The sequence below is a fragment of the Loxodonta africana genome, chromosome 7 (genome assembly GCF_030014295.1).
Source record: "Loxodonta africana isolate mLoxAfr1 chromosome 7, mLoxAfr1.hap2, whole genome shotgun sequence".
In the NCBI taxonomy this organism is placed as follows: domain Eukaryota; kingdom Metazoa; phylum Chordata; class Mammalia; order Proboscidea; family Elephantidae; genus Loxodonta; species Loxodonta africana.
In genome coordinates this window covers 101,788,270-101,814,393 of record NC_087348.1, presented here as the reverse complement: position 1 = coordinate 101,814,393, position 26,124 = coordinate 101,788,270, and the positions used below count along the sequence as shown (strand labels likewise).

General features: G+C 39.7%; 1 protein-coding gene across 1 annotated transcript in view; it reads left to right on the top strand.

Annotated features, from left to right (window-relative positions):
* DLG2 (discs large MAGUK scaffold protein 2) overlaps positions 1-26,124 on the top strand; it is a 272,353-nt gene that overhangs the window by 102,219 nt on the left and 144,010 nt on the right. Inside the window, exon 2 of the mRNA XM_023558518.2 lies at positions 8,738-8,852. Within this exon, the coding sequence (XP_023414286.1) occupies positions 8,738-8,852 (115 nt within the window). The remainder of the gene's footprint in view (positions 1-8,737; positions 8,853-26,124) is intronic.

Below are 26,124 nucleotides of genomic sequence, written 5' to 3'. Positions count from 1 at the left end.
ACAGGCATGTCACACACTGGGCCTAGAGCTGGGGATAGAGAAAAAAATAATGACAACTTCCTTGCCCTCATGGCATCTGTAACTGAGTTCTTAATGCTCAGTACTAGAGATATACAAGAGAAAGGTATACACATCTTGTTCCTTTGTGGAGTATATAAAAGATACCAGATTCTGGTAAATTTAGTCTTTAGCCTATTTATTTCTCTGTATCTCTGTTTCTTGCTCTTTCACACACACACACAAGTAGTTTGTATCAGAGTTAAGCCAAATGTCAAGGCCTATAAATCTTTAGCAGTGGAAAATTCCATGTCACCACTTCAACACAGAAGCAGATTGGCAAACCTCAAAGATGAGCTAAATCAGAGTTGAAGTTAAAAAACAAACAAACAAAAAAAAACAAACCTGTTGACATCGAGTCGATTCCGACTCATAGTGACCCTATAGAGCACAGTATAACTGCCCCCATAGGGTTTGAACTGCAGACCTATTAGCAATCTAAGCGTTTAACCAGAGCTCTAAGTCAGGGGTTGAAGTTATTCACTAAATAAAACCCTTAGGTTGAATAACCAGCTTCAGGGGCTGGAGGCGGGGTGGTGGGTAGCAGGTAGGGAGTGGGGAATCCACTGGAAATTCTTCCAATAGCCAGAGGTCAGCTCTCTTAACAGCAGGTGGGCCTTCCAGTGCACGTATTGGGAGGGATGCCAGCCTTGTAAAGTAGTCCATGAAACAGTACCCTTCCCAAAAATACTACTTGGAAAGCAGCCAGGGTAAGAAGGTTTTAAGGGTTTCGGTAAAGCCTAATATAATATGGCTAGGACCCATCTATGCCTTTCGGGCTCTGAAATTCCAGGACAACTAGAAAAGAAGAGGTGAAGAATTAGAATCACTGAGTATTTTCTGACCTCCAAGTAAATTATTTTTTAATCATTGTATGAAAAAATGTTAAAAAATTATTGCTTCTCGGGCTTGAGATATAACCAGTGTTCTGTGGCTGATCCTATCCTGTGTGACTATTTGGTTAAGAGTCCTGTGGAGAGAGGGCTGTAACATATTTGTCTGAGGTTTTCTGAACACTTTTATTTACCGTATTACATAGATTAAAAGTCTCACATTTCTCCCCTTCTAAGTCCATTTCAGCTTGTGAAATCAGAGTATGTCTCATTTTATGTCTACCCTCTCCAAAAAAAATATTAAATGATAATGCTTTTTAAAAATCAGGACTGCTTAGAATGGTGAAAATCAATTACACTGTGTTAGATATTCAGAAAAAGTTTGTAGACAGGCAGGGATGATTTCCCAATTTTACAGATGAGGAAACCGTATCTCTGAGAGCATAAGAGATTTTCCCAACACTCAGAGCCAGGACTGAAATCCAGCAGCTCTGACTCTAGTGTATTACTTTGAAACGCTAGTTACTCTTCCTTCTCTACTAGTAATCAGGTAGTTTTTCACAAAGATTTAACCTGCCCGTTTCCCCGCTGTAACATGGATCTGACTGTACTGGCTTCTTCCCACCATAGGAAGGCTTATTGATCCCGTTACCATCTAGAAAGCATTTGATATACTCCTCACGGGAGGCAGATATTTAAATAGCAGGTGTGCTTTTTATGTTCATAACAAGAAACCGGAAACTTAATGGCAGCTGTGCACCAGCCTGAGAGCCCCTTGAAGCAAGGACCTGTCCAGTGGCATTGGTATCCCTACCAGTTAGCATTGTGCTTGGCACGTAATAAACCTTCAAGAAACGTTTGCTGAATACATGAAATAAAGATGTTTCTCTCAAAGAAATGGATGCATGTAACAATTGCTCACAGTACTTCATCCCCAGAGCAGTGGCTACATGCCGTGCTAAGAAAAGCTGTAAACTATTTCTCCTGCACCTTCACATGCGCTCTAGCTGAATCCCAGTGGCAATGTGGGTTATATCCCTCAATATTGTTAAAAAATATTGTGCCCCAATAGACTGTACACCTGCCCTATTGGAAGGGGCCCCAAACAACCAATTTCCTTGCTTTATAAACCACCAAGGGATTCTAGTTCAGATCTATTAAAAGCATCACTTCTCAGGTGTGCAACAGGTGGTCTCATCAAACTAGTTCCCCTGTAGTGTGGAAGCAAATAAGTCAGCAGGAAGTCAGTCTCTGCATCTTGGATGTGCAGAACCCTGCTTACAGCCGAATGAGGTTTACCAGTTGTTAAAACTGCACACGTGTTCATGATGATCAAATAGGGCAGTTCTATTCTATCCTATAGGGTCACTATGAGTCAGAATCGACTGGACAGCAGTAGGTTTGGTTTTTGGTTTATGGATATCTTGGCTCATTCCTCTTTGTCCTGGAAGAAACATCAATTTGCAACAGGTAGAGCAAGGCCGTACAAGGTGCTCTGGGAGCTGATACAAGTTTCCATTTTACTTGCTACAGAAAGGGGTTATAAATTTTGTGAACAGTGAATAAGAATTGCTGTTATATTACACACTAAAATTAATGGGGGGGGGTTAACAGTTATTACCAAGGGCCAGCACTTTGACTTCAACTCTGACCTGTAATCGTCTCCACATATCTTGTTAGTTGCCATCAAGTTGGCTTCAATTTATGGCAACCCCATACACAACAGAACGAAATGTTACAGGGTTCTGTGCTACCATCACGATTGCTGGTGTGCTCAGATCCATTGTTGGGGCCACTGTGTGTCTTGAGTGCCTTCAAACCTAGAGGGCTCATCTTCTAGCACTATATTGGACAGTATTCTGCTGTGATTCGTAGAGTTTTCATCAACAAATTTTCAGAAGTAAATCCCAGGCCTTTCTTCCTAGTCTGTCTTAGTCTGGAAGCTCCACTGACACCTGTCCACCATGGGTGACCCTACTGGTATTTGAAATACTTGTGGCATAGCTTCTAACATCATAGCAACACATAAGCCACCACAGTATGACAGGCTGACGGACAGGTGGTAGACATATCTTGAGGTAGGTACTATCATTATTCCCATTTTACTGATGAGGAAATTAAGCTCCAAAAGGTTAAATACTTTTGCAATGGTGCACTGCTAGGAAGTGACAGACCCAGGATTCTTTCTGATCCCATGTATGTATAATCTAAATCTTTCACACTCTACTGTTATCACCTCTCCTGGCCACAGGAAAGCAAATGATACAATTCTAAAATTAACGTATCTAGTCAGGAACAATTAGATTTAGGTACCTAACAAAGTGGAAATCAAAAGAAGAAATCCAGCTTATTGTATATAAAGGGGAGAAAAAACTAACTGGAGGTAATGTTTTGGGGACTCCTTTAAAAACATTTACCTAAGAATTAGTTTTCAGTGATTTGCTTCTTGTTGCAGATGAAAACCACATGGCACACAAGAGGAATTTAAAAAGCATTTGCCAGGCACCTATTTCATGTAAAGCAAAACAGAATAAGGTGCCACTTCCTTAGAGGACTCCCCCATCCCAGCATTGTCATGCTTACTTCCTTCGTCAGCGCCCCCTCTTGGAAATAAACTTCTTCGGGTTCTGTCTTATTCACCACTACATGCCAAGTCCCTAATGCAGCGCTGTGTAGAGAGAAGGTGGATGATAGACCTTGCGGTGTGGGCAACAGAGATCAGTGAGGCATCCCCACTTTCTAAGGAGCTTACAGTGCAATAGAGAAGACCAGCATGCACATAACTAATCTATTTAGGAAGGAGTGGGAGGAGGTATGAAGAGGGAGGTATAGGAATTGAGGAGCCTTTAGGTTCTAATGAGAACTGTGGTGTTATAAGAGGTGTTATGGTATAATGAAAACTGAAATGGCCTTAGAGGCCCCGGGTTGAAACTTAGCTCTATGTCCAATAAGCTCTGTTACCTAGAACCTCTATGACTTTGGTGAAGTTAGTTAACCTCTCTGAACCTGATTTTCCTCATCCCTAAAATAATATACCTGCCTCAGAGTGGAAACCGTGGTGGAGTAGTAGTTAAGAGCTATAGCTGCTAACCAAAAGGTCAGCAGTTCGAATCCACCAGGTGCTCTTTGGAAGCCCTATGGGGCAGTTCTGCTCTATCCTATAGGGTCACTATGAGTCAGAATCGACTCAACGGCAATGGTTTTTTTTGGGGGGGGCGGGGGGTGGTCGTAACTCAGAGCTTTTTTTGCTAGGAGAAATGATATAGTTTTTCAAGTATGTAGCCCGGATCCCTAGCCCATTGCAGGTGCTCAGTAAACATGAATTCCCCTCTAGATGATACAGAGCTTGGAGCACTTTAAAATCTCATCTGAGTGTTCTCCAGAGCTTTGGAATTGAGAAAGAATGTTAGGAATTTGATTGAAAAGTATTCCATAGGGGAGACCATAGATGTAAATAAAATATTTGGGGAGGAGAGAAGGGATTAAGATGAAATAGATGTGGCAATGTTAGGTTTTTATGTTTTAACTTGTTAAAAAATGTGATTTTCAATACTTTTATAGAATATGAAGAAGGCTTATATTTCACAGTTTACAAAGCTGATTTCTTGTTTATTTCTAGAACATTACTAAGAACTATAAACTTGTTTATCTCCAAGAAGCTGGAAACTAGATCTTATTGTTCTTCTTCTTGTTAGATGCCGTCACTCAAAGGGACCCTATGCACGACAGAACAAAACACTGCCCAGTCCTGCTCCATTCTCACAACCATTGCTATATGTTTGAACTCATTTTTGTAGCCACTGTGTCAGTCCATCCCGTTGAGGGTCTTCCTCTTTTTTGCTGATCCTCTACCTTACTAAGTATGATGTCCTTCTCCAAGAACTGGTCCCTCCTGATAACGTGTCCAAAGTAAGACAAAGTCTGCCATCCTTGCTTCTAAGGAGCATTCTGGCTGTACTTCTTCCAAGACAGATTTGTTCTTTCTCCTAGCATGGTATATTCAATACTCTTCACCAATACCATAATTCCAATGCATCAATTCTTCTTCATTCTTCATTGCCCAGCTTTCACATGTATTTGTTCTTGGCTCTGATGAAATGTCTTGTATCTAAGCTTTATTTTTCAAAGAGGAACAAAGAAAGGGGTTAGCACATTTGAACATAGGATTTGTGATCAAAATGACTGCCAGAATGGAGAAACTGAGAATACTATGGATTTCAATTAAGGCAAATGCAATCAATATAAAGTATCTAGAGAGGGAAATGTAAACACCGTAGAATATGAGGCAGAACAAACATTTCAAAAGCCTGGTAGGAAACATTCTGGGGAGCTAATGAGCCATAATATAAGGAGACCACAATTTATTATTAAAGCAAGTATCCTGTTGTGGTATATAAAGTGGGACAGCTACAAGGGCCTAACAGAGTGTTTCTAACATGATGTGACTTCGATGGAAAGAGCACAGAAATCACCTGGAGAATGATAAATATAACAGATATGGAAGTGGCAATGATTTAACAAAAATAAAACCTCGAAAAAGAAGTCCAAGAGGAGATAGAGGTATATTGCTCTTTTTCATTGCAAAAACATAACATAAAGGATGGGCAATTTCAGTACCCGCAGCCACTTTATAACTGAGTTCATTTAATGATTCTGCTCACTCCATCCCTTGTTCATTCGTTCATTCATAAATCATTTATTGAGCACCTTCTATTAAATGGACACTATGTTAAGGACAGGGAATTCAAGGGAGAGTGAGACATGGCTTCCGCCCCAGAGAGTTCAGTCTAATGGGGAAGGTGGGCAACTGAACACATAACTGCAACTTGGCATGATTAGTACAACAATTAAAGTACCAAAGTGGTCACACAAGGTTCAGGGGCTGGCACTGAAATAGATGCTTATCAGGGGACAGTTGGAGGGGTAGAATTTCAGGTTTGTGTCACAGATAGTGAAGCCAACCAAGTTGTAAAGGAGGGTGCCCTGTGATCAGATGGGAGGTTCCGTGGTACCACTCAGGGGTAGTATACAAGTGGCAGCATGGAAGATAGATCAGAAGAGGCTGAATCCTGGCTCTGTGTCCCAGGCCAGATCGCGTCTCTGAGAAGTGCTAGTGGGGGCTGTAGACAGCTATATAAAGCTTTTGCCACCTGTGGCACTCTGCTAACCGGTACCACGCAACATTAGAAACTAGACCGGCCTAAATACCAGTAAGGAATAGATGATAGACAGATAGTGAGGAAGGTAAGAAAAGATCCAAGTTACACTGTTAAAAGAGACACTTAAATGGAGTTATGGTCCCGTGTGTGTGGGTATGTGTATATATGTATGTAGGTAAATGGGTTGAGAAATATCTGTGGAAGGACAACACATAACCAAACCTGCACCTCTAGGGTAAGCTCAGGGAAGGACAGCAGTGAGAGTTGAGAGAGGAGGAAGAAGAAAGCACAGGGAGGGAGAAGTGACAATGGAGCTCTCAATTTTTATTCTGTGTTTTTCTGTATAGTTCAAATCTTTACAATGTCCATCACTTCATTTTGTAATTTAGAAGAGAAATGAGATGATGCCCATGAAGCCCTGAGAACGGTACTTGCCATGTGGCTAGCAATAAATTATTAACTGACTTTTAGAATGGCCGGAAAATAAGATTTGCTCAAAATGATTTAAATCTGCATATGATATATTGATGGTCATAAATAAGTGTTTTTTCTCTCCACTAAAATGAAATGAAATAAATTATCTTAAATTATGGACAATTGATTTTAGGTTAAATATGTGTTCTACTTAATCATTTAGGATTTCATTAAGCAAAGCTAAGTTTGGAATAGGAAGCTTTCCAAATCTAGGTAACATCAGCCTTTGCTTAAGCAACAGAAATTTCCAGCCCACTATTAGGGTTTATTAGGGTTTTACCTTGGGGTAAGACCTATGGGGCAGTTCTACTCTGTCCTATAGTCTCGCTATGAGTCAAAATCAACTTGATGACAATGGGTTTGGTTTACAGGCTTATTATGGCTTTATTTTTAAAGTACTAAAGTTTAAAAAAGAAAAAAATCTAGTAATACAGAGATCATTATCCTGTTACCAATTTACTGTTAAAGACCGAGGTCAAATCTTTTCTTTTTGGAAATTTCATCCCACGATTACCAATAGATCCTCAGTAAATTAAAATTTAATTTTGTGGAACTTTTATAATAAAGAATTTGATACACACTGTAAGTAGATCATTCTTTATTAATATTCATTTAGTCATCCTTGTTTTCTTGAAAAGTTGTTAATAAATTGAATTGAAAATCAAATTACATTTTGAAATGCATTGAGGACCTCTATTAAAATTGTTTGTAATTAAAAGAGCCATTTGTACTTTGAATTAACATTTTCAAATCTATCTTACTGATAAATTGAGCCTCTCACCTAACAGATTTTCCTAAAGCAAGACACTGTTATGCTAAGGAGATAATAGAACAGTTTTTAGGTTGTGATCAAGAATATCTGAACTTCAAAAACTATTTCTTTTTACATGCTGATTGTGTTACTAAGTAAATTTTAGCTTGTTTGTGCTGTTTTCTATTGGATTGACATATGGCAAAAATATTTTTCCTATGAGAAATAGCATGGTATTATTGCCCATAATTCCTTGATTTTTCAAATTTGAATGTTTCTAAAACACATTTAATGTGCAAGTATTTCTCTACCCCCAGTCTTACCCTAACCTCTTAAAAACCTTCATGTGAATATATTTAAGTATATGGTACATCTTAGAATTGATGTCGTTTGGCACGTGGGTGTTTTATACTAAAGTTACGGGAAAAATTTGAGGTATGATCCCAAGTGATCAACTTCTAGCAGCACCCCAGCAGAAGAAAACTTAATGAAATTAAATGACCTTCCTTACACCATTCATTACCAGTCACTTGAGTCTCTGGTCTATCACCTAAGGACAAACTGGAGACTCTCCTCAACTCCCCACAGCCTTGGGAGTTCCATGGACTTTTTTTCTCACCCCCACCCCTTTTTTAAAATTAAACATCTTATTTTTAGATAAGGAGCTCTGGTGGTGAAGCACTGGGCTGCTAACCTAAAGGTCAGCAGTTCGAACCTACCAGACGCTCTGCAGGAGGAAGATGTGGCAGTCTGCTTCCATAAAGATTACAGCCTTGGAAACCCTGTGGGATTGTCCTACTCTGTCCTACAGGGTTGCTAATAAGTCAAAATCAACTCAATGGCAATTTTTTTTTTTTTTTTAAAGAAAATTGTAGATTCACATGCAGTTGTAGGAAATAATACAGGGAGATCTTGTGTATCCTTTACGCAGTTTTCATAGCATCTTGCAAAATTATAGTACAATATCACAGCCAGGATATTGACATTGGCAGTGATTTTCCCAGTTTTACTTGTGCTCATTTCTGTGTGTGCGTATGTGTATTTATGCAGTGTTGTCATATTACATGTCATCATGTTATCAGTGCAGGTCAGTGTGTTCTTCAGCACGGTCAAGATACAGAACATTTCCATCACCATGATAATCTCTCATGTGGCCTGTTTATAACCACGGATACTTCCCTCCCACCCCCATTGACTTTTAACATGTTTAGGATTTGATGTTGGTGTGCCTTCTAGTTAAGTTTTGGGAAGTAACTGATTTCTCCTGTTCCTCTTGTGAATGCCTGTGAATAAATAAATCTAAGCAAGCATACCTTCTGTGCGCCACCATTCTTGAGTTGTTCATCTCCCTGTTGCTTGGCAAAAGAACCAACAACATGGGTGACGAGCTGCCTCGGCTGTACAGCATTCCTAACTCTATGAAGGCGTGGAATCAAACCCGCTACCTTTGTTTCCGTTCCCAGATTACGCTCGATTTGAGGCCAAAATCCATGACCTACGAGAGCAGATGATGAACCACAGCATGAGCTCCGGGTCCGGGTCCCTGCGAACCAATCAGAAACGCTCCCTCTATGTCAGGTAGGCGACGGGCATTTCTCACTGCCATCTGCGCTGTGTGAGCAATCCAGCTTGGGGAGACGGAGGTCTTATAGCAATGAGACGTGTTCTAATTAACCCATATGCTCACAGTACACCCCTGCCAGACCTTAAGTTTAGTCATTTTTAATAAATTTTTGAAATGTTATTATGTTAAATTAGGTAAAAGTCTTTAGTTTTAACAAGTTAATTTTTGGCCATGTTATGATCCAAGATAATGTTCTTCCAACAGGTTACGGTAAAAATAATGAGAAGAAACATTTTCATTTCTGATAGATCTTAAATTGAATGTATGGACCAAAGACCTGGACATTTGCTCCGTATGGGTGTGGGAAGAAAATATTCCTGTATCACCTCCTGACCTTCCTGATAATGTATTGCATTAGCCTTGGCATACTGATTTGAAATCAGAAGTATTTTAAGGATTATGTGTCTTTTCTAATAAGTTTTGTTGGCCATGCGATTATTGGAAAAACAGTTTTCCGTGGCATCTTGTTACCAATTATTTCTCACACCACAAAATTTCTTGTCTCTTGCCTGACTGAACTCATTAATCTATCAGATAAAGAAATGATTGGTTGAGCTTGAAACGCATGGCGGTCTTTGATTCTTGTAGTTGACTCTTAAGTAAGTGCCATCATCACTCAACTATAACACGCACCTCCTCCTAGCACGAGCCTCCTATATTATTTCCAAAATGCACTTCATGAGTGCAGGCCGTACTTATAAAAATGATGTAAATATTGAGGACCAAGAGGGCAAAAGTGATGCCCAATGATGGATAAAAATTAATCTGTATACTGAATGCAGGAACGGTGCCCAACCTCACTGCGTTCTCCCCCCACCCCCTACTCCACCTCAGAATCCTGTCTGACTCCCACCTAAGGCCTTGTCCTCCTCACCTGACTCTTTACTTTCTTTTCCTGGCATGAGGTCCATGTTATAGATACTAATTGACATATTTGAATTGACCTGTCCTACTGATTCCACTGTGGCTAAAAAGTTATCTTCTGTGTGTATCAGGTAGGTACAGCAGGGGGAAGAAGGCAACAGGATTCCCAAAGGTGATAGGTTCTTGAGGGTTGCTTAATTTGCTGGCTGCTCTGATAAGCACAGAGTCCCTTGTTATTCAAGGGAGCTCCAGTACCTCAGAAGCCCTGATATTTAGGTTGAGCAAAAAAAAGAAAGAAAGAAAATTAACCTTTCAAATTTGCTGGCTGTACTTCAGAAGATTATTTTCGTATACTTCATTGTAACCTGTGAAAAGGAACTGGTGAGCACCACCTTCAAACATGTCTCATAGTGATATCATAAATGTGATGGAAAGTTAACAGCCCCACTATTTTCTCCTTACTTGTGGCTTATTGCTAGTCTTCGTGATAACAAAATATTTTTAAGTTTTGAAATGTTTTAGTCTTGAGCAAAAGCCAGTTGGGATAATGGAATAAAGATAAATCATTTAATGCAAATAAATTGGTTCAACAGGATAAAACTTGAAGAAAAATTTATCAAACTATTGGTTGCATATTAAAAAAATAAAACATATCCAAAATGTTATGGATGTATTAGAAGTTTGCTGAAAATATCAGTAACAGTTTAGTCCTTTTATTTAAAGATTAGGAAAACTAAATGAAGTGATATGATATTATGTCAAATCAAAAGGCTTCATTTTAAAAAGCAGTGTTACTCAGAATCAAACTTTTTTTTCTAAAATGGTAAATAAAACTATAACATGCAGAATAGATGAAGACAATTATGCCTCATTAGTATTCTAGTAGTTGGAGGAGGTATTAAAAGGAGGACTTCTTTCAAACGGGACTCAAAAATAGCTGACACCTCACAGGAAATTCTCCCAAATGATTTCTCTGCAATGTACAGATAGGGTATTTGGTTACCAAAAGTTCAACTATAAATACTTACTTAGCTCCTAGGTGGCTGATTTCAGCATTCGATGACTCTTGGAAGCATAGACTTAGATATAGGCCCTGCATAGTATAAGATTAGAGGGAAAGAACTTACAACAGTCCCAGCCTCGTTCTCACGCTATGTAATAAAGCAGACAAAAGTGCAGAAAATGAAATAGAATAGCTAGGCATAAGAGGATTTGGCAGGTTTGCACCTTTCTCCAATCTTTTTGACATCGGTTTTGGTTATAAGAGTTTCGTAGAGATGCTCGCTTTATCTAGAGGGCTTTGAATCGGACCAGTGCCAATTGGTCGTGCATATTTTAGAAAGTCAACTACTTGCTCTCTCAAAATAGTAGTAGAGTTTCTTGGATATGTAAAAATAAGATGAGCAACATTTTTCTTTAATCTGAAAATGACATCCTCAAGTATTTGCTTATTTTTTTACTCATTTTGCTTAGCTTTAGGTAATTCTAGGGCCGGACAAAACTGTAGCAACCACCAGATCCACTGTTTAATTTCAAAAGAGGAAACTGAGGCCCTGGGAGGGAGGAGATTTGCCCAGGTTTCCACAGCTATTCGATGGCACCCTCAGATCTCCTACCTGCCAGTCCCATACTTCTCCCATCCCTCTGCTTCTCCAGGACTTAGCTCAGTGGTGTCAGCTGTTGAATGCTCTTCAACTGTTATCCCCAAGCTGCTTCCTTAGGCCCGGCACAGAGACAGACTCTTAAATTAAGGAATAGGTTAGCTGAAAGGAGAAATTCAAGCACAAATCTCTATGAGGGTTTGCACAGAATAAACTGTGCTAGAGAACATATGGGATTTCTTTAGTATACATAGTTTTCCATGATGCCAAACATATATTAGAAAGCAAGAAGCCTCTCTGTTCTGTGATAAAGAATTTATCTGACTTAGTATTTGTCTGCACCAGAAAACCACCATTCTCCTTGGAGTTACCGCCTCTTTTCTACACACACACACACACCAATCTCACTCACTCTCTCTCTCTCTCACACTCACAAAGCACACACACACCCAGTCCTGGCTGTCCTGGCCTCTGCATGTCAGAGAACATGCATCTTCTCAAGATCTGGCAGAAGCTGGCCTCTTTCCTGTACGAGAAATGGTTATCCCAGGTGGTAGCAATTTGTTTGCCTGAAAGTACTGAAGGGAGGGAGAGGTAACCAGCACTCCCTAAGCCAGGCCGGTATTTTGTTGTTTAAACTTGAACCAGCCCTCTCTGTTCTCCAATCTAGTTATGTAATAGTTATCCTTCTTTAAATCCTTTGTGTAAGGCGATTGAAGTGCTTTGGTAATGCTGTATAAATGGAGCTGATTGTTGCTAATGACAATACTGTACATGTTCTATGGGAATGACTTGGATATGTTAGATTTAATGGGTCATTTGTATTGTATATTTCCTGAGTTGTGAAACTTACATATAGTTGTAGAATCTTAAAATAAATGTTAAAAAAAATGAATAAAATATTTTTCAAAATGTTCCACAATGACATTAGCAGTTCTTTGAAGGTAGATGCTCTTGGGCCCCTGTGCAACTGGGATGTAGATTTTGTTGTGTGAACTTCAAAGCTCTCCATATGAGCAGAGTGACTAGGCCACTGCCTAAAAACCCATTGCCATCAACTCAATTCTGACTCATAAGGAGTCTATAGGAGAGAGTGGAACCGCCCTATAGAGAACAGCTGGTGGATTTGAACTGCTGATCTTTTGGTTAGCAGCCTTAGCTCACTGTAGCTCTTAACCACTGCATCACCAGGTCTTCAGGCCACTGCCTAAACCAAACCAAACCAAACCAAACCTGTTGCCATCTAGTTGACTCCAACGCATAGCAACCCTATAGAACAGAGTAGAGCTGCCTCAGAGAGTTTCCAGGGAGCATGTGGTAGATTCAAGCTACCCACCTTTGGTTAGCAGTGATAGCACTTAATCACTATGCCACCAGGGTTTCCAAGGCCACTGCCTAGGCATAGTGAATTTATGGGCTCCTGAAGGTCTTCCACTTTCTGCCTGGTGAAGTAACGGTTAAGCGCTATGGCTGCTAACCAAAAGGTCTGCAGTGCAAATCCACAAGGTGCTCCTTGGAAACTCTCTGGGGCAGTTCTACTCTGTCCAATAGTGTCACTATGAGTCAGAATCATCTCCACAGCAACAGGGTTTTTGGTTTGGTTTGAAGGTCTTCCAGCCTCCAAAATGCACCCTCCCCCTCTTATCTACCAGCTGGCAATAGCATTCCTGATAGAGAACAAAGCTTTTCCTGTTACTGATAGGGATGTACTTTTATATTCAAATGCTAAGAAAGGTCAGAGATAAAGAGGATTAAAATCACACAAAGTACAAAGGGCTGAAGGAAGATTCTTTGTTTTGATAAGGAAGAGAAAGGGCACCCAAGACTGGGAGAATGGGGAGGGGAAAGAAAGAAAAGCAGATAAATGTCCATCAATAGGCGGTAAAAAAAAAAAAAAAAAAAAAAGGTCACAGGAAAAAATAAAAGGAAAACTTGGCCAAGGTCCACTTGTTAATAAAAGATATTGATTTGGGGAGTTTCAATGAATTGGGGTTTAAAAACCAGTTTGCTATGATTTATTCATCCATTCACCAAGCTTTTCTTTAGTGTCTCCTCTGTGCCAGGACCCATAATGCATACTGAGGACCCAGCAATACAAGTCATGGTACCTGTCCACAAAAAGTCCATGTTTAGTGGGGGAGACAGCCAATGCAAAGACTTCAGTTAGCTCTGAAAAAGGCCTGGATCTTGATTGCTTCCTAATGCAAGGATAACTAAATTGATTCTTGAAGAATTTGTATGAGTTAACCCAAGGGCTTTCAAATCTTTTGACCCACAGTAAGAAATGTATTTTACACCCTGACCCAATAAATATAAACTAAACCAAACCCATTGCTGTAGAGTTGATTCCGACTCATAATGACCCTATACGACAAAGTAGAACTGTCCCATAGGGTTTCCAAGGAGCACCTGGTGGATTCGAACTTCTAACCTTTTGGTTAACAGCTGTAGCTCTTAACCACTACACCACCAGGGCTTCCAAGTAATCAGAAGAGTCCTTAAAAGTGAAAGAGGGAGGCAGAAGATAGAGTCAGTCAGAGAAAGATATAACTGCAGAAGATTAGAGTGATACCATGTGAGAAGGAATCAACTTGCCTTTTCTGGCTCTGAAGATGGAGGGAGGTGACCACAAGCCAAGGAATGTGGAAGGCATTTGGTACCAGGATAGGCGCAAAAATGGACTCTCTCTGGAGCCTTCAGAAAGGAACTTTGTTGATACCTTGATTTTAGCCCTGTAATAGGCAAGTCTTAATACTGACCTAAAGAAATGTAAGATAATAAATTCTCGATGTTTTAAATCATCAAATTTACGATAATTTGTTATAGCAGACGATAGAAAGCTAACATAGTTGCCAAATGACAAGCCTATAATTTATCCTACATTCATTAATTGGCTTTTTAATGAAGTAAGATCTTACCCGTATACATTCATTGTTGGATATACTAATGTATATCAATCTGGACTCAAGGATTCTTATTTTACTGATATATTTTTAACCTTTACTATGCTTACATATTTTTGAGGTTGCTATTGTCCCAAATTTTGCTTATGAAACATTCTTTTTTTTTTATTAACTTTTATTGAGCTTCAAGTGAACGTTTACAAATTAAGTCAGACTGTCACATATAAGTTTATATACACCTCACTCTGTACTCCCACTTGCTCTCCCCCTAATGAGTCAGCCCTTCCAGTCTCTCCTTTTGTGACAATTATGCCAGCTTCCAACTCTCTCTATCCTCCCATCCCCCCTCCAGACAGGAGATGCCAACACAGTCTCAAGTGACCACTTGATATAATTAGCTCACCCTTCATCAGCATCTCTCACCTACCCACTGTCCAGTCCCTTTCATGTCTGATGAGTTGTCTTCGGGGATGGTTCCTGTCCTGTGCCAACAGAAGGTTTAGGGACCATGACCGCCGGGATTCCTCTAGTCTCAGTCAGACCATTAAGTATGGTCTTTTTATGAGAATTTGGGGTCTGCATCCCACTGATCTCCTGCTCCCTCAGGGGTTCTCTGTTGTGCTCCCTGTCAGGGCAGTCATCGATTGTGGCCAGGCACCAACTAGTTCTTCTGGTCTCAGGATGATGTTGGTTTGCTTATGAAACATTCTTTAAGCTGTCTCTGACATATTTGTTATAAAATTAAAAATATTATGCTGCCAATGATACCATCAAGAAAGTGAAGAGACAAAACTACAGAATGGGAGAAAATATTTGTAAATCTTATATCTGATAAGGAGCTCTTACAACTCAACCATAAACGATATCACAATTTAAAAATTATAAGATATTTTAAGTGGTCAGTATTTTGGGGGACTTGGGACTAACATGCTCAGCTGCTAACTGTAAGGTTGGAGGTTTGAGTCCACCCAGAAGCACCTCAGAAGAAAGGCCTGGTGATCTGAAAAATCAACGATTGAAAACCCTATGGACACAGTTCTGCTGTGACACACATGGAGTGGCCGTGAGTTCGAAGAGACTCTACGGCAACTGGTTGGACCCTGATGGTCTCTGCTGATGGTCTCTGGGATACTGTCCAACACTTTAAATAAATCTGTACTTGAAGAGTTCCATGGATATATGGCATCTACTGTTGGGTCAACTTGTAACCAATTTTCCTTTTTTTGTTTTGTTTATTTAACATTTGTTAAGCATTTCTTATATGTCAGCCATCGTTCTTAATGAACTCATGCATTTAAACTTCAGAGCAACTTCATGAGGTAGATTGTTATTGTCTATTACGTAGGAACTATTATTATTCAACTGAGTTACCCGTATATTTGGGTCCATGGATATATGGCATCCACTATAGGTTCAGTTTGTTAAAAAAAAAATCCTTTTTAAAAATCTTATTGGAGGATGAGGCAAGCACTTACTGGAGAAAATCAGGCCTTGGGAAGCAGAAAAGATCTGGAGAGGACACTGATGTCTGGATGGGCAACATGGGCTACACGATGAAGGTACAGACAACTTACGTGCCAGTGCTTTACTCTTGGCTTCATTTAAACCTTACAACAGTGCTATGGCATAGGTATAATTATTATCCCTATACTACAGACAAGGAGCCTGAAGCCTGAGGCAGTTTAAAAATAACCTACACAAGGTCATACAGGTAGAGTGTGGCCAAGCCTAACCCCTTCCCCAGTGTGTCTCCTCCTGAGGCCCATGTCCCATGTTTATTGCGCTACAGCACAGTGAGCATGAGGTTAACCCTGGGGGGCACAGGTTGAACGCACATTGCTAGTACTTCAATGTGGCTTACACATTATACTGACTTCCTTTGGTTAGGCCTGCCTTCTAATCCAGACTTCACAACTTATCAATTGCTAAAACTCAGGTTACTCATTCATAAAATGGATGTAATGCATAGCTCACAGGCTTGTTGTTAGGATTAAGTTAAACAGAGGCTGTGAAGTCTGTCATATGAGACTTGTTAGCTAAGTGGGCCCTTCCATTACCCCCTTTAAATGCTCAGAGCCTGCCTCTTAATCCAGTACATCTATAAAACAGAATAGATTTCCATTCTTTATTTATATTTTGAGGCTCATTAGCATTTTGCTCACTCTTTCAAGTATTTGCATTTTTAATTGTATCCCTAATTGTGGAATAAGAGGCTTTGTTCATGCAGCTAATTTTATGCCGGAAAGAGAGGAGGAAGAGTCATTTGGGAGCTGGGGGAGTTTTCTCCTTCCCCTAAAATCACAGGCTGATTCTGATTTTACCAAGGTTTGTAATTTTTAGATTTGTGTGGGAAGAGGGACAAAAGTGCTGTGGGTAACACTTCCGTTGACCATCACATTTTTCCTCCATCCCTTTGCCCCAAATTCCAGGACCTAAATCTCATTTTCACTGATGCTTGGCCCATCATTTATTCATTCATTCATCCAGGAAACCTTTTCTGAGCTATAACCCTCCACATCATACCTTTCTGTGCTAGGCTCTGGAGATACAAAGATAAATATTACATCTTTTTTGCCTTCAGGGAATTCAATGGTTGCTCTACTAAGCTGGATTTCCTCCCTGACACCAGCCTCCACGGTAATCATATATCAAGAAATCTCTGGTTTCCAGACGAGATGCAAAACCAGAGGAAGTGCATGGCCTCATAGCCCCAAATTACTACTTCTAGAAAAGGGAGCAGGACAGTATGAGGTGGAACATAGGATACAAACAGGGGAAAAGAGGTGAGAGGCGAGTATAGGGACCCCTCATCCTAAATCATGAAAGTTGGGTTAGGAGCGAGGGAAGACAGTAGAACACAAGACATTTGTCCTTTAATCTCAGCATCTGAAACAGTGCCTGACACATAATAAACCTGTTGCAGTTGAGTCAGACTTATAATGACTCTATGTTGTTGTTGTTAGGTGCCGTCGAGTCGGTTCCGACTCATAGTGACCCTATGCACAACAGACCGAAACACTGCGCGGTCCTGAGCCATCCTTACAGTCATTATGCTTGAGCTCATTGTTGTAGCCACTGTGTCAATCCACCTCATTGAGGGTCTTCCTCTTTTCCACTGACCCTGTACTCTGCCAAGCATGATGTCCTTCTCCAGGGACTGATCCCTCCTGACAACATGTCCAAAGTAGGTAAGATGCAGTCTTGCCATCCTTGCTTCTAAGGAGCATTCTGGCCGCACTTCCTCCAAGACAGATTTGTTCGTTCTTTTGGCAGTCCGTGGTATATTCGATATTCTTCACCAACACCACAAATCAAAGGTGTCAACTCTTCTTCAGTCTTCCTTATTCATTGTCCAGCTCTCACACACATATGATGTGATTGCAAATATCATGGCTTGGGTCAGGCGCACCTTAGTTTTCAGGGTGACATCTTTGCTCTTCAACACTTTGAAGAGGTTCTTTGCAGGAGATTTGCCCAATGCAATATGTCTTCTGATTTCTTGACTGCTGCTTCCGTGGCTGTTGATTGTGGATCCAATAAAATGAAATCCTTGACAACTTCAGTCTTTTCTCCATTTATCATGTTGTCACTCATTGGTCCAGTTGTGAGGATTTTTGTTTTTTTTTTTTTATGTTGAGGTGTAATCCATACTGAAGGCAGTGGTCTTTGATCTTCTTTAGTAAATCCTTCACGTCCTCTTCACTTTCAGCAAGCAAGGTCGTGTCATCTGCATAACACAGGTTGTTAATGAGTCTTCCTCCAATGCTGATGCCCCGTTCTTCTTCATATAGTCCAGCTCCTCGTATTATTTGTTCAGCATACAGATTAAATAGGTATGGTGAAAGAATAAAACCCTGACGCACACCTTTCCCGACTTTAAACCAATCAGTATCCCCTTGTTCTGTCCGAACAACTGCCTCTTGATCTATGTAAAGGTTCCTCATGACCACAATTAAGTGTTCTGGAATTCCCATTCTTCACAGTGTTATCCATAGTTTGTTATGAACCACACAGTCAAATGCCTTTGCATAGTCAATAAAACGCAGGTAAACATCCTTGTGGTATTCTCTGCTTTCAGCCAGGATCCATCTGACATCATCAATGATATCCCTGGTTCCACATCCTCTTCTGAAACCAGCCTGAATTTCTGGCAGTTCCCTGTCGATATACTGCTGCAGCTGTTTTTGAATGATCTTCAGCAAAATTTTGCTTGCATGTGATATTAATGATATTGTTCTATAATTTCCACATTCGGTTGGATCACCTTTCTTGGGAATAGGCATAAATATGGATCTCTTCCAGTGAGTTGGCCAGGAAGCTGTCTTCCGTGTTTCTTGGCATAGACGAGTGAGCACCTCCAGCGCTGCATCTGTTTGTTGAAACATCTCAATTGCTATTCCATCGATTCCTGGAGCCTTGTTTTTCACCAATGGCTTCAGAGCAGCTTGGACTTCTTCCTTCAGTACCATCAGTTCCTGATCATATGCTACCTCTTGAAATGGTTGAATATCGACTAATTCTTTTTGGTATAATGACTCTGTATATTCCTTCCATCTTCTTTTGATGCTTCCTGCGTCATTTAATATTCTCCCCCATGGAATCCTTCACTATTGCAACTCAAGACTTGAATTTTTTCTTCAGTTCTTTCAGCTTGAGAAACGCCGAGCTTGTTCTTCCCTTTTGGTTTTCCGTCTCCAGCTCTTTGCACATGTCATTATAATACTTTGTCTTCTCGAGAGGTCCTTTGAAATCTTCTGTTCAGTTCTTTTACTTCATCAGTTCTTCCTGTTGCTATGGGACAGAGTAAAACTGGCCCATAGGGTTTCCAAGGAGTGGCTGGTAGATTTGAACTGCTTAACCTTTTGGTTAGCAGCCGAGTTTTTTTTTTTTTTTTTTTTACTTTTAAAATTTTTATTGTGGTAAAATAATATAAAATAATATAGAACAAAAAATTACCCATTTTTTGTGGGTTTGTTTTTTTAATTGTGCTTAAGGTGAAAGTTTACAAATCAAGTCAGTCTCTCATAAAAAAAGTTATACACACCTTGCTGTGTACGCCTAGCTGCTTTCCTCTTAATGAGACAGCACATTCCTCCTCTCCACCCTGTATTCCCTGTATCCATTCAACAACCAGCTCCTGTCCCCCTCTTCCTTCTCATCTTGCTACCAGACAGGAGTTGCCCTGCACCCAAGTTCTTAACCATTGTGCCACTAGGGCTCCTGACACATAATAGGAATTCTTTAAATATCTGTTGAATAGACTTTTTGAGTGTCAGTTAAAGATGATTATTAAACAAGAAATTAGGAAAATCATCAACCATGTGTTGATACCAAGGAACCAATACAATAAGGGGAAATAGACTAAAGAAGTAGTTTGGAACAGTAGTGCTATCTTCCCCTTCTGCAGAAGCTTCTGTCCCCTCTACCCCTCATCCTCACCCTAGGCTTTGAAGAATATCCATAAAAATGCCTCAGAAGACTTTGGAAATCAGTGGAACCTGCTGGGTGTTGTGGGTGTTCTGATGTGGTCTTGCCTAAAAGCACACCCTGCAAAACTTGTAGATTTCCCTGACCAAGCCATGTTCGGATAAAAACATCAGGGGCCTGACCTGCAGTGGACAACTTAATATCACCAATTAAGGATTCTAAAAATTTAAATAAATAAACTGTAACATGTATTTTTAGTTGACCGTTCTTTATTGTTAACACCATTTTATATAAGAAACAGCATAATCTGAGCATCAGAAAAAGCCCTTCAAACGTCATACATTTTTATTGTTAGAAACTGTCTATACGGCCCTCCGTATTGCCTTTATCTGTTATAATTCTCCCTTATAGCTGAGTATTTGTGATGGCCAAATTATTTAATTCTTAACTCTGGATATTTTGATCTGTGTGGCCTCATTTCAAATGATTCTAAAATCCTTGGAATGCCTTTTTGGCAAAGAAAGCCATCTTTTTATTTTTTTTCCCCTGTACTCATGTTTTCTTCATCTTTTATGCCATTTTCTCAATAAGTAGAAAGCCTGAATCCCATCCTCTGTACTAAGTTGATATTTTTCAGTGATACTTATTGAAAGTAAGGAGTTTCCCATCATCAAAATTGTTTTTCATTATTTTTAAAATTATACTTAAAACCAAACCCAGTGCCGTCAAGTCGATTCCCACTCATAGCAACCCTATAGGTCAGAGTAGAACTGCCCCATAGAGTTTCCAAGGAGTGCCTGGTGGATTCAAACTGCTGACCTTTTGGTTAGCAGCTGTAGTACTTAACCACTAAGCCATGGTGGCTTACATTTACTTTATAATGATGTCGTTCTTTCTACATTTTAAAAAGAGACCTTTTAAAGGGTATCTATCACAGGCTCCCTGGGTGGTGCAAATGGTTAAGCGCTCAACCACTAATCATAAGGTTGGCAGTTGAATCGCACCCAGAGATGCCTCAGAGCTAAGGCCCAGCAGTCTTCTTCCAAAAGATCACAGCCTAGAAAACCCTATGGAGTAGTTCTATTCTGCACAGTTGGGGCCACCATGAGTCGGAATTGACGCCATGGCAACCATCAACAACAACATCATCACAGTATATCTTCTATTGTATTGTAAAAGATACTATATGCTGCATTTTTTCAAACAGATTCCTTACTTCATGTAGTTTATTTTTCTTTTAATTTTCTTGAAATTGCATATTTGGTCTTTCAGACCCAGGATCCCAGACTTTCATTTAAAAAAAAAAAATACAATTATCTGTTTCCATGGGTAAAATAAAGAGAAAATGTGATGCAAGCTAAATGGAATTCTATAATAAACAGGTTATTTGGTAGCTTGTAGTGATCCCTCTTATAGAAAATATAATTATTTTTTAAATGAACTTTTGTAGCTCTCACTTTCCAGACAAACCTCTTAAACCAGTTACGTGGCTTCTTGTGAACTGTTTTCATGCCTTTCTTCCTGTTAATGAGGGGGTCCGTGTTATTCATCAGAAAGGGACTGACTCTGTACTTCTGGTGACTGTGAATCCAGGTCAGTGGAGAGCTTCGACACCTCAAAGCCCTGTGTAGAAAGAATCCCACTGCTGCATTTTGACAGAACAATGACACTTTTTGTAAAATTTTCTGCTCTTGCCCCTCCCCTATTAAATAGATGCCCCCTACTATTCCTACAAAGGGAAACCCTGGTGGTGTAGTGGTTAAGTGCCGCAGCTGCTAACCAAAAGGCTGGCTGTTCAAATCTACCAGGTGTTCCTTGGAAACTCTATGGGGCAGTTCTACTCTGTCCTCTAATGTCGCTGTCAGTCAGAATCAACTCGATGGCAGCGGGTTTAGTTTTTTTGTTTTTTTTACTATTCCTACCTTCTCAATACACTAAAATTCCTTGATTGTATGACAGATTCAGGTATCCTGAGGGCATGGAGATGGCAATGATAATTTAATTCTCATAATATCTATGAGGTAGTATCACTAGTAACCCCATTTTATAATTAATAAGACCAAGAGTAGAGAGCTTATGTTTTTGTCCAAAGTTTCCCAGCAAAGGAGAACACAGATAAAAACTCATATTTGTCCAGTGCCAAATCCCTGCATCCCTGCCCCTAACCTTAAAGTTAAGGGTAAGATGTATGGCTAAGACGTATGGCCAGAGTCTCTGGAAATACCACATTTTCTGAGATATGCCTGATTTCATATGCTCCTTCATTTCCATAAAAGAAATTATAGGCACCTATAATTGTTATAGCAAGGCCTGTAAGTTTTACTCCGGAAAACATAGTCATTCCAAGTATAATGCATCTCCCTTAAAAATAAATGAGGGCCTTAAACATGGTAGGTTTGTGGATCCTTGTCAGTCTTTTCCCTCTGACTCCAGAGTTGACATGGAGCTATGCTGGCTCAAACCTGAAGCAGGGGTCACACCTTCTCACTGACCATGTATTCCTAGCAAAGGAGCATGAGGTTTCCTGGTATAGGACTCAGCAAACAGAATGGGAGGATTGCATAACCTCTGACTAACTTAGAGTAAGTATGGTATAGTGGAAACGGCAGGGTTTAAGTTTTTCTTGAGTGACTATTAATTACAAATAACTGTGTAGGATGCTGTCAGGGATGAAAAGATAGATCAAACATGTCCTCACAGATCCAGCTAAACCTTGATGGGGAAAAAAAAAAAGATGAAAATAACAAACTACTATTCTGAATCCAGATACTGCTCTTGTATCTGATGCGGGGAGGAGGAGGTAGAATATAGGGAAGATTTGAAGGGCCAAACATAATGAAGTTTATTATAGTGGATTCCAAAATCAAAGACACTCTTGAACAGAGTAAAATGCAAGCCAGGTCATAGGAAAAGATATTGGCAACACACATCTGACAAAGGAATCATATCAATTTAAAAAAAAAAAAAAACTGCCACAAATCATTTCAAAATGGTAGAAACCAAAAATTTTTAATGGTAAAAGACTTGAACAGACATTTCACAAAAAAGGATAGACAAATGGTCAATTCACACATAGGAAGTGATGCTCATTCCATTGGCCGTTAGAAAATACAAATTAAAACCAAAATGTCACTGTCTCTCCATTAGAATGGCTAAAATAAAGACTGTTCATACTATGCGTTGGTAAGGTTATGGAGATTCTGATATATTGTTCACGGGGATTAAATCTGTACAACCACATTAAAAACTGTCACTGTCTACTAGAGCTGAAACATATTATACCCTATAATCTAGAACTTCCACTTATCTGTATATGTTGTTATTAGGAGCTGTTGAGTCAATTTTCGACTTACAGCAACCCAAAGAGATAGAGTAGAATTGCCCCTTATGGTTTTCTAAGCTATAATCTTTATGGGAGCAGATTACCAGGTCTTTTCTCCCATGGAGTCACTGGGTGGGTTAGAACCATCAGTCTTTCAGTTAACCCGCTGAGCACTTAACCATCATGCCACCAAGGCTCCTTTCTCTGTATATACCCAGTAGAAATGTGTACATGTGTTCACCAAAAATACAGACTAGAACGTTCATAGCAGCATTGTAACAGAAGAAACCTAGAAATAACCCAAATGTTTATCAAGAATAGGATGGATAAGTATATGTAATCATGCAAGGGAATATTATACAGCAATGAAAATGACCCCACGTCTGTCAGTTTGTCATACTATGGTGGGCTTGTGTGTTGCTGTGATGCTGGAAGCCACGCCACACCAGTATTTCAAATACCAGCAGAGTCACCCATGGTGGACAGGCTTCAGTGGAGCTTCTAGACCAAGACTAGGAAGAAGGACCTAGCAGTCTACTTCTGAAAAAAATTGGCCAGTGAAAACCTTATGAATAGTAGTGGAACATTGGCTGGAATGGTGCCAGAAGATGAGCCTCTCAGCTTGGAAGATATTCAAAAGACAACTGGAGAAGAGCTGCTTCCTCAAAGTAAGTCAACTTAATGACATGGATGGAGTCAGGCTTTCCAGAACCTTCATTCGCTGATGTGGCATGACTCAAAATGAGAAGAAACAGCTACAAACATGCATTAATAATCAGAACGTGGTATGTTCTGATTCTAGAAAAATCTGAAGTCATCAAAAATGACATGGAATGCATAAATATCAATATCCCAGGCATTAGTGAGCTGAAATGGACTGGTATTGGCCATTTTGATTGGACAGTCATATGGTCTACTATCCCAGGAACGGCAAATTGAAGAGGAATGGCATTGCATTCATCATCAAAAAGAAAATTTCAAGATTTATCCTGAAGTACAATGTTGTCAGTGATAGGATAATATCCATATGCCTACAAGGAAGACTAGTTAATAATACTATAATTCAAATTTATGCACCAACCACTAATGCCAAAGATGAGGAAGCTGAGGATTTTTACCAGCTTCTGCAGTCTGAAATTGATCAAACATGCAATGAAGATACATTGATAATCACTGGTGATTGGAATGCAAAAGCTGGAAACGATACGGCCTTAGTGACAGAAACGACGCTGGAGACCACATGATAGAATTTTGCAAAACCAGCCATTTCTTTATTACAAATACCTTTTTTTCCAACAATATAAACAGCAACTATACACGTGGACCTCACCAGATGGAATACAGGAATTAAATCAACTATATCTATGGAAAGAGATAATGGAAAGCTCAATATCAAAATACAACTTTGAACAACTTCTTCATTGCAAATACCTTTTTTCACCAACATAAACGGTGACTATATGCATGGACCTCACCAAATGGAATACACAGGAATCAAATCGACTACATCTGTGGAAAGAGACGATGGAAAAGCTTGATATCATCAGTCAGAACAAGGCCAGGGGCCGACTGTGGAACAGACCGTCAACTGCTCATATGCAAGTTCAAGCTGAAACAAGAAAATCAGAGCAAGTCCACCAGAGCCAAAATCTGACCTTGAGTATATCCCACCTGAATTTAGAGACCATTTCAAGAATAGATTTGACACATTGACCACTAATGACCAAAGACCAGACGAGTTGTGGAATGACATCGAGGACATCATTCATGAAGAAAGCAAAAGGTCATTAAAAAGACAGGAAGAAAAAGACCAAAATGGATGTCAGAAGAGGCTCTGAAACTTGCTCTTGAACATAGAGTAGCTAAAGCAAATGGAAGAAATGATGACGTGAAAGAGCTGAACAGAAGATTTCAAAGGGCCGCTTGAAAAGACCAAGTGTTATAATGAAATGTACAAAGACCTGGAGTTAGAAAACCAAAAGAGAAGAACACGCTCAACATTTCTCAAGCTGAAAGAACTTAAGAAAAAATTCAGGCCTCAAGTTGCAATGTTGAAGGATTCTACAGGGAAAATATTGAATGACGCAGGAAGCGTCAAAAGAAGGAGGAAGGAATACAGAATCAGTGTACCAAAAAAAAATGGTCAACATTCAACCATTTCAGGAGGTAGCATATAATCACGAACTGACGGTACTGAAGGGAAAGGCAAAAAACAAGGCTCCAAGAATTGACAGAATACCAACTGAGCTGTTTCAATGAAGGGATGTAGCACTGCAGGTGCTTTCTCGTCTATGTCAAGAAATTTGGAAGACAGCTTCCTGCCAATCAAAGGAAGAGATCCATATTTCTGCTCATTCCAAAGAAAGGTGATTCAAAAAAGCAGAAATTATTGAACCATATCATTAATATCACACACAAGTAAAATTTTGCTGAAGGTCATTCAAAAGCACTTGCAGCAATACATTGACAGGGAAGTACCAGAAGTTCAAGCTGGATTCAGAAGAGGATGTGGAAAGAGGGATATCATTGCTGATGTTAGATGGATCTTGCCTGGAAGCAGAGAATAGCAGAAAGATATTTACCTGTGTTTTATTGACTATGCAAAGGCATTCGACTGTGTGGATCATGACAAATTATGGATAATCTTGCAAAGAATGGGAATTCCAGAACACTTAATTGTGCTCAAGAGGAACTGTACATAGAAAAGAGGCAGTCATTCCAACAAGACAAGAGGTTAATGTGTGGTTAAACTCAGGAAATGTGTGTTAGGGTTGTACTCTTTCACCATACTTAATCAATTTGTATGCCTAGCAAATAATCCGAGAAGCTGGACTATATGAAGAAGAATTCAGCATCAGGATTGGCAGAAGACTCATTAAGAACCTGCATTGTGCAGATGACACAACCTTTTTTGTAGAAAATGAAGAGGATTGGAACCACTTACTGATGAAGATCAAAGACTACAACCTTCAGTATGGATTGCACCTCAACATAACACCAAAATCCTCACAACTGAACCAATAAGCAACATCATGATAAATGGAGAAAAGTCTGAAGTTGTCAAGGATTTCATTTTAGTTGGATCCACAGTCAATGCCCATGGGAGCAG